The sequence below is a fragment of the Salvelinus sp. IW2-2015 genome, linkage group LG4q.1:29, assembly GCF_002910315.2.
Source record: "Salvelinus sp. IW2-2015 linkage group LG4q.1:29, ASM291031v2, whole genome shotgun sequence".
Taxonomy (NCBI): Eukaryota; Metazoa; Chordata; class Actinopteri; order Salmoniformes; family Salmonidae; genus Salvelinus; species Salvelinus sp. IW2-2015.
In genome coordinates this window covers 76,383,605-76,397,888 of record NC_036842.1, presented here as the reverse complement: position 1 = coordinate 76,397,888, position 14,284 = coordinate 76,383,605, and the positions used below count along the sequence as shown (strand labels likewise).

The following is a 14,284-nucleotide window of genomic DNA, read 5'->3' as shown; positions in this document are numbered from 1 at the left end:
TGTGTGTGTGTGTGTGTGTGTGTGTGTGTGTGTGTGTGTGTGTGTGTGTGTGTGTCGAGAAAGAGAGAGAGAGAGAGAGAGAGAGAGAGAGAGAGAGAGAGAGAGAGAGAGAGAGAGAGAGAGAGAGAGAGAGAGAGAGAGAGAGAGAGAGAGAGAGAGAGAGAGAGAGAGAGAGTAAGTGAATGCATCAAAGAGAAAGGAAATGTCAACAGGTGAAGAGAAAGAAAAGATCATGCTGTCAGAGATAAAGAGATGTTCTAAGTTGTATGAAGGCAGGAAGCATATTTTAACCAGAACGGTTAAGTGAATAGGGGAGAGAGAGACATAAAAATAGAAAGAGAGAGAGAGTGGGGAGATATGTGTTAGTGTTTGTTTGTGTACAAGTTTGTGAATGTTTGCATCTTTGTGTTCTCACACTAACCCAGTTCCTCCAGTTCGGCGGTCATAGACTTGGAGCGCAGTGTCAAAGTGGTGCTGGGGGCTCTCTTGGGTGGCGGGGGAGCTGTGGAGAAAACGCAGGGTGAGGATGATGATGTTGAAGGTGAGGAGGAAGGCCCTTTGACCCTGCTGCTCAGCGCCCTGCGAGCGTGGCCCAGCCGGAAGCTCCATCCTGTCTTCGCAGCCTTCCCCTGGTCAACTTGGGGAAAGCTGGACGACTTGTTCAGGCGGGTAGACACACTCTTTTTGATCATCCCTCTCTCTTTCCCCCCGTCACACACACACACACACACACACACACACACACACTCTCACACACACTCACCACCCCACTCAACACTCCGGTGGAGAGTACATTCTGCCATGCGGCATTGACAGAGGAAGATAAATAAATAACTGTAAATCCCACAGCTCGGAAATACACTACCACACCACAACATTTACACCAGTCCACTTACAGTCATCTCCGCTAGCATCCAAAACCCCCGAAGACCCTTGTATAGCCTACTAACTATTACAGATCAGCTCACTATTAGTGCTGTGCCAGTCCACAACCACTACCAAACACCTACATATTATTATTATATTATCCAGTCCACATCCAAATAACACCAGAAAAGCTCACTGTTAACATGTGACAATATAATCCTTCAAAATAGATAGTCCATACCATCACATCATCAATTACTACAGTACAATACCTCCCACTGTGCTGCATGACATGTGCAGCTACACATGATCACAGCTAAAATACACCAGCACAGAATCACACTTTCACAGCCTATGAAATCCATGCTGCAGCTCACCACCCAACACACTGTATCATCTGTGCATGTTAAAATACAGCAGCATACCTCCCAGTCTCTGCACAATACAGCACCTCATTCAATATACTGTCAACCAGCCAGTCCCGTCTCAATGCACCACTGTGGAGAGAAAAAACGGATCAGCAGAACATCTGGATGCTACCACATACTGGCTACGCAGCTACACTGAGCAGCTATAGATCTGATCTAATCTAGTCCATACGCTATCACTTCATCACCGGTCAGCATATTCATGTAAACTACGGAGAGAGAGAGAGACAGAAAGAGAGAGATCGAGAGAGCACTAGAGAGAGAGTATTGCAATGCTTCATTCAAACACACAGCATGGTTGCTATGGCTACCATGGTGGTAGCAAGGTTTGGCTTGGTGCAGAGGGATGTGTGTGAGCTATGAGGTGTGTGTGTGTGTGTGTGAGAGAGAGAGAGAGCGAGAAAGAAAAAGAGAGAGAGAGATAGATAGATAGAAAGAAAAAAAGAGAGAGAACGAGAGAGAGAGAGAGAGAGAGAGAGAGAGAGAGAGAGGGTTGGGGATTGTGAGAGTGTGTGAGAGTGTCTGCAGAGTTAGGAACTGGAGAAAAAGTTGACTTGAAGCAGCAGTGCTGCCTTTTAGAGTATTAAATACAGCTTAGAACAGCTAAGAACATCACAGAACAGCCAGGCAGAGCAAAGCCGTCTCAGTAGAACTTCATGGGGTGGTTTAGGATTCAGGATTTTATTTGGATCCCCATTATCTGTTGCAAAAGCAGCAGATACAATTCCTGGGATCAAAACATAAAAAACATAAAACATGACATAGTATATAACAATAATAGACAAGGACAGCTCAAGGACAGAGCAACATACATTTTTTTGAAAAATAGAAATACAAAAGGTCTTGTGCTGACAAAACACTTAACAAAAACATATTACTTTACATAAACATACAAGTTATGGCTCTATACAATACTGTGTGTTGTTGTTTTGGACTTGGAGACTGTGAAGAGACCTCTGATGGCATGTCTAGTGGGGTACATACAGTATCCCTGTCAGAACGGTACGTTATTTGAATATACAGACAATTTGGAATTTTCATCACAGTAATATTTCTCATAAAAACAAGAAGTGATGCCGTCAATCTTTTTTTCTATTTTAAGCCAAGTGAGACTGGCATGCATCTTTTTGATATTAGCCCTCTTTTTACAGTGAAGGGCAAGACGTGATGCTCTGTTGTGGGCCAGCTGCAGCTTTCCTATGCCCTTTTTTGCAGCTCCTACCATTTAACTGGGAAATAGTCAAGATGTGAAAAAATCAGCGCCTGCAGGTCGAATGTGGTGTTAAAAAAACAGAGCACTCTCTATCACAGACAGACCTCTTCCGATTTTTACAACAATTGAATCAATATGCCTTGACCATGACAATTTGCAATCTAACATCACACCAAGAAGTTTGCTCAGCAGCCACATCATTCGTTACCAGATTCAGCTGAGGTCTTAGGGAATGATTTGTACCAAATACAATGCTTTTAGTTTTGGATATGTTCAGGACTAGTTTATTACTAGCCACCCATTCCAAAGCTGACTGCAACTCTTTGTTAAGGGTTACTAGCTGTGGTTGCTGATGTGTATAATGTTGACTCATCAATGTAAATAGACACACAGGCTTTTTAAGGCTACTGGTAGATCATTAGTAAAAATAGAGAACAGTAAAGGACCAAGACAGCTGCCCTGCGGAATACCACACTTTACATGTTTTACATTAAATAATCTTCCATTAACTTCTAATTGGTCCCAATCCCGGATCCGGGAGCACCCCCATCAGTAAAAAAGCTGACTAGCATAGCCTAGCATAGCGTCACAAGTAAATACTAGCATCTAAATATCATTAAATCACAAGTCCAACACACCAGATGAAAGATAACACATCTGTGGAATCCAGCCATCATTTCTGATTTTTAAAATGTTTTACAGGAAGACACAATATGTAAATCTATTAGCTAACCACGATAGCAAAAGACACAACTTTTTTCTTCCACCATTTTTTTCCTGCATAGGTAGCTATCACAATTCGACCAAATAAAGATATAAATAGCCACTAACCAAGAAACAACTTCATCAGATGACAGTCTGATAACATATTTATTGTTATAGCATATGTTTTGTTAGAAAAATTTGCATTTTCAGGTATAAATCACAGTTCTACATTGCAGCTGCAATCTGAATAGTCAGAGCAGCCAGATAATTACAGAGACCAACGTCAAATACCTAAATACTCATCATAAAACTTTTCTGAAAAATACACAGCGTACAGCAAATGAAAGACCAACATCTTGTGAATCCAGACAATATTTCAGATTTTTTAAGTGTTTTACAGCGAAAACACAATATAGCATTATAGCTTACCACAATAGCCAGAAACACAAGCCGTTTACCAGCAGCAAAGGTTAGCGATCCTAACAAACCAGCAAAAGATTATAATTTTGACTAACCTTCATATACTTCATCAGATGACAGTCCTGTAACATCATATTACACAATGCATATAGGATTTGTTCGAAAATGTGCATATTTTAGTGGCACAAATCGTGGTTATACAATGTGATTAGTAGCAACATTTCAGGCAATCTGGCCGGCGCCATCTTGGAGAGGCACCTAATCTAATCGATAACTAATCATAAACTTGACTAAAAAATACAGGTTGGACAGCAAATTAAAGATACAGTAGTTCTTAATGCAACCGCTGTGTTAGATTTTTTAAATTAACGTTACTCGACATACAGCGTGCGTTACAGCGAGACCATGCCGAAATTAATGGCGGACTAATAATTTTACATTGTTCCACAGAAGTACGAATTAACATCATAAATAGCTCTTACTTTTGGATGATCTTCCATCAAAATCTTGGGCAAGTGGTCCTTTGTCCAGAACAATCGTCTTTTGGTTGAAAGATGTCCTCTACTCCTGTAGAAATTAGCTGCTAACGCCGATGTACCGGAGAGGTGCCCAACTCGCGATAACGCCTGACAAAGAAACTCCAGAAAATCGCAATAAACTGATATAAACTGCTATAAGTTGGTTTAAATTAACTACCTTATGAAGTTTTTAAGACAAAAAACAAATTAAATCAGAGCCGGAGATATAGAACTGCTAAACCGAAAGCTTTTCAGGACGCCATGCTGGTGTACCTCCTGCGTCAGGCGCCACGTCGAAAAGGTCGGTCCTTCCGTTCCAAGAGGCTTTATACTCCCCCAGATGGTGCTATCCACTCCATTCAACGTCTCACCGCTTACTGATATCTAGGGGAAGGCGTATGCAGTGCATGTAGCCCCATAGCTTACAGGGGAATTTATAAACCGACCCTGGAACACAGACCTCGATTTCAGAAATCTCACTTCTTGACAGGAAGTGTGCTGCAGAATGAGTTCTGTTTCACTCAGAGAAATAATTCAAACGGTTTTAGAAACTAGAGAGTGTTTTCTATCCAATAGTAATAATAATATGCATATTGTACGAGCAAGAATTGAGTACGAGGCAATTTAATTTGGGAACGAAAATTCTACAAAGTGTAAACAGCACCCCCTATTGAGAAAAGGTTTTAAACTTCTCTAGGGTAGGGGGCAGCATTTTCACGTTTGGATGAAAAGCATACCCAAATTCAACTGCCAGTTACTCATCCCCAGGAGATAAGATAAGCATATTATTAGTAGCTTTGGATAGAAAACACTCTGAAGTTTCTAAAACTTTTTGAATCATGTCTGTGAGTATAACAGAACCTATTTAGCAGGTGAAACCCCGAGGACAAACCATTCAAAAGACAGGTCACTGTCTTTTCAATGAGTTTTCATTGGGAAACCAGATTTCTAAGCGAATTGCTTGCAGTTCCAACGGCTTCCACTAGATGTCAACAGTCCTGAGAAATAGGTTGAGGTTATTCCTTTGTGTAATGAAGAAATACGGCCATCTTGAAGTCGAGGCACTCCAGGTGTCCTGGACATGCGCTTCAATCAAACAGAAGGCATGGTACATATCGTTTTAATCCTGTATTGAACACATATCATCCCGTCTTCAATTTTATCGATTATTAACGTTAAAAAATACCTAAAGTTGTATTACAAAAGTAGTTTGACATTTTTTGGCAAAGTTTACAGGTAACCTTTGAGATATTTTGTCGTCAAGTTTGAGCAAGTTGGAACCGGTGTTTTTCTGGATCAAACGCGCCAAATAAATGGACATTTTGGATATATATCGACGGAATTAATCGAACAAAAGGACCATTTGTGATGTTTATGGGACATATTGGAGTGCCAACAACAGAAGCTCGTCAAAGGTAAGGCATGAATTATATTTTTATTTCTGCGTTTTGTGTCGCGCCTGCTGGGTTGAAATGTTTTCTCTCTTTTGTTTACTATAAGTGCTATGCTCAGATAATAGCATCGTATGCTTTTGCTGAAAAGCCTATTTGAATTCTGACATGTTGGCTGGATTCACAAMCAGTGTAGCTTTAATTTGGTATCTTTCATGTGTGATTTAATGAAAGTTTGATTTTATAGTAATTTTCATAGTAATTAATTTTTATTTGGCGCTCTGCATTTTCTCAGGCTTTTTGCCAAGTGATACAGTAGCGTCTTGCCTAAACTCAGATTTTTGGATATAAATATGAACTTTACCGAACAAAAAATACATGTATTGTGTAACATGAAGTCCTATGAGTGTCATCTGATGAAGATTATCAAAGGTTAGTGATTAATTTTATCTCTATTTCTGCTTTTTGTTACTGCTCTCTTTAGCTGGAAAAATGGCTGTCTTTTTCTGTGACTTGGCTCATACCTAACATAATCGTTTGGTGCGCTTTCGTCGTAAAACCTTTTTGAAATCGGACACTTTGGCTGGATTTACAACAAGTGTAGCTTTAAAATGGTGTAAAATACTTATATGCTTGAGGAATTTAAATTATGGGATTTCTGTTGTTTTGAATTTGGCGCCCTGCAGTTTCACTGGCTGTTGACGAGGTGGGACGCTACCGTCCCACATACCCTAGTGAGGTTAAAGAAGACCCTCTGTGTTCTATTGGATAGATAGATCTCAACCCATGATATGGTAGACGATGTAAAGCCATAACACATACATTTTTCCAATAACAGATTATGGTCAGTTATATCAGAGGCTGCAGTAAAGTCTAACAATACAGCTCCCACAATCTTCTTATTATCAATTTCTTTCAGCCAAATACCAGTCATTTGTGTCAGTGCAGTACATGTTGAGTGCCCTTCACTATTAGCATGCTGAAAGTCTGTTAATTTGTTTACAGAGAAATAACATTATATCTGGTCGAACACCAAGCTGATTGGTTGTCTGTTAGAACCAGTAAAGGGTGCTTTACCATTCTTGGGTAGCGGAATGACTATAGCTTCCCTCCAGGTCAGAGGACAAACACTTTTACCCAGGCTCAGATTAAAGACATGACAAACAGGAGTGGCAATATAGTCTACTACAATCCTCAGTAGCTTTCCATCTAAATTGCCAATGCCAGGTGGTTTCTCATTATTGATAGACAACAATAATTTCTCCACCTCTCCCACACTAACTTTACAGAATTCAAAATGACAATGTTTCACAATGTTTTATAATGGCTCACAGTCTGTTGTTGGCATTTCATGTCTGAGTATGCCCACATTGCCAATGAATTAGCCATTAAAATAATTGGCAATATCAAAAGGTTTTGTGATGAATGAGCCTGAGTTGAATTAGCATTTCTGAACATACTTTCATTGAAAGTATCATTTCAGAATATTTTTTTTTTTTTTTATTGTTCAGTTATTCACACAAGTTCTCAATTTACAGAATGGTGTGCAGACAGACTTATTAGCCACTCCTTTTGCTTCATCTCTCTCAAACATGTTCAATTCCTCATCAATTCACAGTCTTAACAGTTCTAAAAGTCAGTTTCTTAGTAGGTGTATGCTTATCAATAACTGTAAGAAACAATTTCATAAATGGATCAAGTGCAGCGTCTGGACGCTCCTCATTACACACATCAGACCAACAAATATTTTTTACATCTTCAACATAGGAATCATTACAAAACGTTTACACTATTTTGGGCCCAGTCTTTGGACCTTTGGCTTTTCTGGATATAGCCACTATATTATGGTCACTACATCTAATGGGTATGGATACAGCTTTAGAACAAAGTTATGCAGCATTGGTAATTTGATCAATACACATGGATGACGTAGTTCTTGTACTATTTCAAAAAATTCTGGTAGGTTGATTGACAGCCTGAGCCAGATTACAGGCACAGCCTGATGAAAACCAGTCTATATTCAGGTCACCCAGAAAATGGATCTACAGTATCTGTAAGCATCAAACACATTATCAAGCATTTCACACATATTATCCAGATGTGAGTAAGACCTTTAAACAGGTTAACATTCACAAGGCAACAGGGTCAGACGGACTACCAGGACACACACCCAGAGCATGCGCTGACCAGCTGGCAAGTGTCTTCACTGACATGTTCTATCTCTCTCTGACCCAGTCTGTAATACCTACATGTTTCAAGCATACCACCATTGTCCCTGTTTCCAAAAATGCCAAGGGAACCTTTCTAAATGACTATCGCACCGTAGCACTCACATCTGTAGCTATGAAATGCTTTGAAAGGCTAGTCATGGTTCACATCAACATCATCATCCCAGACACAATGGACCCACTCTAATTCGCTTACCGCCCCAACAGATCCACAGATGATGCAATCTCTATTGCACTCCACATTGCCCTTTCCCAGCTGGACAAAAGGTACACCTACGTGAGAATGCTGTTCATTGATTACAGCTCAGCATTCAACACCATAGTGCCCTTCAAGGTCATCACTAAGCTCTGAACCCTGGGATTGAAGGCCTCCCTCTGCAACTGTATCCTGGACTTCCTGACGGGCCGCCTTCAGGTGGGGAGGGTAGGCAACAACACATCCGCCATGCTGACGCACAACACGGGGGCCCCTCAGGCTTGCATGCTTAGTCCCCTCCTGTACTCCCTGTTCACCCACGACTGAGTGACCGCGCACGACTCCAGCCCCATCATTAAGTTTGCAAATGACGCCTCCATTCACATTGACAGGGATGTAGTGGAGTGGGTCGAGAGCTTCAAGTTCCTCGGCATCCACATCACTAAGGACCTATCATGGTCCAAACACACCAACACAATCATGAAGAGGGCCCGATAACACCTCTTCCCCCGAAGGAGGCTGAAAAGATTTGGCATGGGCCCTTAGATTCTCATAAAGTTCGACAGCTATACCAATAACACTTCTTAGGGATAGGCCCCTTTTTTCTCCAGTTCCTTTTTGAATTACGTGCGCAAAGTAAACTGTCTGTAGCTCAGGCCCTGAAGCCAGGATATGCATATAATTTGTACCATTGGAAAGAAAACACTTTTGAAGTTTGTAGAAAAGTGAAAATAATGTAGATGAATATAACACAATAGATATGGTAGGAGAAAATCCAAAGAAAAACCAACCGGAATTATATTTTTTTGAGAGACCATCCTCTTAGAAATGCATATTGAAAATTAGCTCCCTGGATGCAATTCCTATGGCTTGTCAGCAGTCTATGTTCAAAGTTTCAGGCTTGTAACTTCAAAAACTAATAAGAAATATCAGTTTTAGTGGAAGGACACAGTCTTGGAAATCCGTGTTTGCGCATGCATCATGAAGACATTACGCACCTGCTAAAATCGGTTTCCTATTGAACATACTTCTTTCTGAAATAAATATTATAGTTTGATTACATTTTAGGGTATCTGAGGAGTAAATAGAAACGTATTTTGACTTGTTGAAAAGTTTAGGGGTAGATTTTCGGATTATTTTCTCTGCAAGTTGAACGAGTGGATTACTCAAATCGATGGCGCCAACTAAACAGACTTTTTGGGTTATAAAGGAGGATTTTATCTAACAAAACGACACTACATGTTACAGCTGGGACCCTTTGGATGACAAATCGTAGGAAAATTTTCAAAAAGTAAGTGAATATTTAATCGCTATATGTGAATGTATGAAACCTGTGCCGATGGAAAAATATTTTGATGTGGGGCGCCGTCCTCAAACACTCACATGGCATGTTTTTGCTGTAATAGCTACTGTAAATCGAACAGTGCAGTTAGATTAACAAGAATTTAAGCTTTCAGTCATTATAAGACACTTATATGTGCATAAATGTTTAAAATCCCGCTAGCGGGACACCGATCCTTAAGAAGCATCTTGACTGGCTGCATCACCACTTGGTATGGCAACCGCTTGGCATCCGACAATAAGGCCAGTACGGCCCAGTACAACACTCGGTCCGAGCTCCCTGCCATCCAGAACCTCTATACGAAGCCCCAAAAAATTGTCAAAGACTCCTGCCACCCAAGTCATAGACTGTTCTCTCTGCTACCGCACGGCAGGTGGTGCCGGAGCAGCAAGTCTGGGACCAAAAAGCTCCTGAACAGCTTCTACCCTCAAGTCATAAGACTACTGAATAGTTAATCAAAGGCTACCCAGACTATTTACATTGACCCCCTTTTTATTTGAACTGACTCACCGTCTCTATGTACACTCATTGGATTCTACCCACACACTCACACTACACTGACACGCACGCACGCACCACACACACAACACACACACACACACACACAACACACACACACACACACACACACACACACACACACACACACACACACACACACACACACACACACACACACACACAGTCTTCTATAACTAATCTTGTGGAGACACAATTCAGTCCCATTAAAAATCCTATTTTCCCTAACCCTAAACCTAACCCTAACACTAAGCCTAACACTAAGCCTAACCTTAACCCTAAAATTAACCCTAGCTCCTAACCCTGAACCTAATTCTAACCCTAATCCTTTTAGTTTGTTTACTATTCTTGTGGGGACTTCTGGTCCACACTAGACTTGGGGGGTAAACCGTATATACCGTATACCGGGGTATTTGGATTTTCTTTTTAATACATTTGAATATTTGTAGCTACTTTTAAGTAAATACCTGCAGTCATCTTGTGAAAAAAGTTAGGCAATAAATGACATTGTGTTCTTCATTTCACCTGTCACATTCTTATGAAGCTTACGTGTCACATGGTGTTTGTTTACAAGCATACAACAATGAGAGACCGGAGCCTTGTGAGTTACTCTGTTGTACAGCTAGAGCCAGGTGATCTAATTACAGTATGGAATTCACAACTAAATGTTTGCCAGCTAGATATCTTATAACTATTAAGGTAGTGCTAAATGCTCTGTAGTTGTGCATTTGGATTACTAATTTAGTAGCTTGTTATGCTACCTTCAAAATCAAGCATTCGCTTGGTAACAGCAGAGAATCCCCTCCTGGATCAAGAGCCTTGCTGGCTAATATTTGTTTTGGGCGTGCAGCAAACTGATTAGCATTTTTGACTTACTAGTTTAGGTTAGAAACTGTACAAAATGTTTGTAATACTCTTGTTAGCATTTAGTTAGCATTCTCTATGAGATGTTTTTTTTTCAGTGCCGGTATTACCGAATATCCCGGTATGGCACAAGGTCGGTATGAAGGCATGACAATCTGAGATGTAATTTTCTTTTTTTATATTTGCAAATGTATTACAAATAAAAAACTGATATATCACATATACATTAGTATTCAGACCCTTTACTCAGTACCTTGTTGAAGCCCTTTTGGCAGAGATTACAGCCTCAAGTCTTCTTGGGCATGACGCTACAAGCTTGCTACAACTGTATTTGAGGAGTTTCTGACCATGCGCGGTCACATGAGAGGGAGCTCTGTTCCATCGCACTTCTAAAGACAATGGAATTCTCCGGTTGGAACATTATTGAAGATTTATGTTAAAAACATCCTAAAGATTGATTCAATACATCGTTTGACATGTTTCTACTGACTGTTACGGAACTTTTTGACATTTGCTTTTAGTGAACGCGCTTCCTGACTTTGGATTTGTTTACCAAACACGCTAACAAAAATAGCTATTTGGACATAAATGATGGACATTACCGAACAAAACAAACATTTCTTGTGGAAGTGGGAGTCCTGGGAGTGCATTCCGACGAAGATTAGCAAAGGTAAGTGAAGATTTATAATGCTATTTATGACTTTTGTTGATTCCACAATTTGGCGGGTAACTGTATGGCTTCCTTTTGTGGCTGAATGCTGTTCTCAGATTATTGAATATTGTGCTTTGCCATAAAGCTTTTTTGAAATCTAACACAGCGGTTGCATTAAGAACAAGTGTATCTTTAGTTCTATGTAAAACATGTATCTTTCATCAAAGTTTATGATGAGTATTTCTGTTATTTGATGTGGCTCTCTGCAAAATCACCAGATGTTTTGGAACTACTGAACATAACGCGCCAATGTAAACTCAGATATCTGGATATAAATATGAACTTTACCGAACAAAACATATACAGTGGGGAGAACAAGTATTTGATACACTGCCGATTTTGCAGGTTTTCCTACTTACAAAGCATGTAGAGGTCTGTAATTTTTATCATAGGTACACTTCAACTGTGAGAGACGGAATCTAAAAAATCCAGAAAATCACATTGTATGATTTTTAAATAATTAATTTGCATTTTATTGCATGACATAAGTATTTGATCACCTACCAACCAGTAAGAATTCCGGCTCTCACAGACCTGTTAGTTTTTCGTTTAGAAGCCCTCCTGTTCTCCACTCATTATCTGTATTAACTGCACCTGTTTGAACTCGTTACCTGTATAAAAGACACCTGTCCACACACTCAATCAAACAGATTCCAACCTCTCCACAATGGCCAAGACCAGAGAGCTGTGTAAGGACATCAGGGATAAAATTGTAGACCTGCACAAGGCTGGGATGGGCTACAGGACAATAGGCAAGCAGCTTGGTGAGAAGGAAACAACTGTTGGCGCAATTATTAAAAATGGAAGAAGTTCAAGATGACGGTCAATCACCCTCGGTCTGGGGCTCCATGCAAGATTTCACCTCGTGGGCATCAATGATCAGAGAAGGTGAGGGATCGCCCAGAACTACACGGCAGACCTGGTCAATGACCTGAAGAGAGCTGGGACCACAGTCTCAAAGAAAACCATTAGTAACACACTACGCCGTCATGGATTAAAATCCTGCAGCGCACGCAAGGTCCCCCTGCTTAAGCCAGTGCATGTCCAGGCCTGTCTGAAGTTGCCAATGACCATCTGGATGATCCAGAGGAGGAATGGGAGAAGGTCATGTGGTCTGATGAGACAAAAATAGAGCTTTTGGTCTAACTCCACTCGCCGTGTTTGGAGGAAGAAGAAGTATGAGTACAACCCAAGAACACCATCCCAACCGTGAAGCATGGAGGTGGAAACATCATTCTTTGGGATGCTTTTCTGCAAAGGGACAGGACGACTGCACCGTATTGAGGGAGGATGGATGGGCCATGTATCGCGAGATCTTGGCCAACAACCTCCTTCCCTCAGTAAGAGCATTGAAGATGGGTCGTGGCTGGTCTTCCGCATGACAACGACACGAAACACACAGCCATGGCAACTAAGGAGTGGCTCCGTAAGAAGCATCTCAAGGTCCTGGAGTGGCCTAGCCAGTCTCCAGACCTGAACCCAATAGAAATCTTTGAGGAGCTGAAAGTCCGTATTGCCCAGCGACAGCCCCGAAACCTGAAGGATCTGGAGAAGATCTGTAGGGAGGATGGGCCAAAATCCCTGCTGCAGTGTGTGCAAACCTAGTCAAGAACTACAGGAAACGTATGATCTCTGTAATTGCAAACAAAGGTTTCTGTACCAAATATTAAGTTCTGCTTTTCTGATGTATCAAATACTGTCATGCAAATACTATTCATGCAATAAATGCAAATTAATTACTTAAAAATCATACAATGTGATTTTCTGGATTTTGTTTAGATTCCGTCTCTCATAGTTGAAGTGTACCTAGATAAACATTACAGACCTCTACATGCTTTGTAAGTAGGAAAACCTGCAAAATCGGCAGTGTATCAAATACTTGTTCTCCCCACTGTATGTATTGTAACATGAAGTCCTATGATGTCATCTGATGAAGACATCAAGGTTAGTGATTAATTTTATCTCTATTTCTGCTTTTTGTGATTCCTCTCTTTGGCTGGAAAAATGGCTGTGTTTTTCTGTGACTTGGCTCTGATCTAACATAATCGTTTGGTGTGTTCGCTGTAAAGCCTTTTTGAAATCGGAGACTGTGGTGGATTAACATAGAGTGTATCTTTAAAATGGTGTAAAATACTTGTATGCTTGAGGAATTTTAATTATGAGATTTCTGTTGTTTGAATTTGGCGCCCTGCACTTTCACTGGCTGTTGTCATATCGATCCCGTTAACGGGATTGCAGCCATATGATGGAGGCCACTGTGTTCTTGGGGACCTTAAATGCTGCCGAAATGTTTTTGTACCCTTCCCCAGATCTGTGCCTTGACACAATCCTGTCTCAGAGCTCTATGGACAATTCCTTCGACCTCATGGCTTGGATTTTGCTCTGACATGCACTGTCAACTGTGGGACCTTATATAGACAGGTGTGTGCCTTTCCAAATCATGTCTAATTAATAGAATTTACCACAGGTGTACTCCAATGAAGTTGTACAAAGATCTCAAGGATGATCAATGGAAACAGGATGCACCTGAGCTCAATTTCGAATCTCATAGCAAAGGGTCTGATTACTTATGTAAATAAGGTATTTCTGTTTTTTATTTTTTCTACATTTTGAAAAATGTCTAAAAACATGTTTGCACTTTGTCATTATGGGGTACTGTGTGTAGATTGATGAGGAAAACAATTATTCGATCCATTTTAGAATAAGGCTGTAATGTAACAAAATGTGGAGAAGGGGAAGGGGTCTGAATACTTTCAGAATGCATTGCACGTTGCTGCTACTCTGTTTATTATCTATACTGATTGCCTATTCACTTTCACCCCTACTTGCATGTACATATTATCTCAACTACCTCGTACCCCTGCACAGTGACTCGGTACCA

The 14,284-nt window shown here is 40.6% G+C and overlaps 1 protein-coding gene across 1 annotated transcript in view; it reads right to left on the bottom strand.

Moving 5' to 3' along the window:
- Window positions 1-14,284, bottom strand: part of shank3a (SH3 and multiple ankyrin repeat domains 3a) — a 302,959-nt gene that overhangs the window by 14,815 nt on the left and 273,860 nt on the right. Inside the window, exon 19 of the mRNA XM_070443122.1 lies at window positions 422-502. Within this exon, the coding sequence (XP_070299223.1) occupies window positions 422-502 (81 nt within the window). The remainder of the gene's footprint in view (window positions 1-421; window positions 503-14,284) is intronic.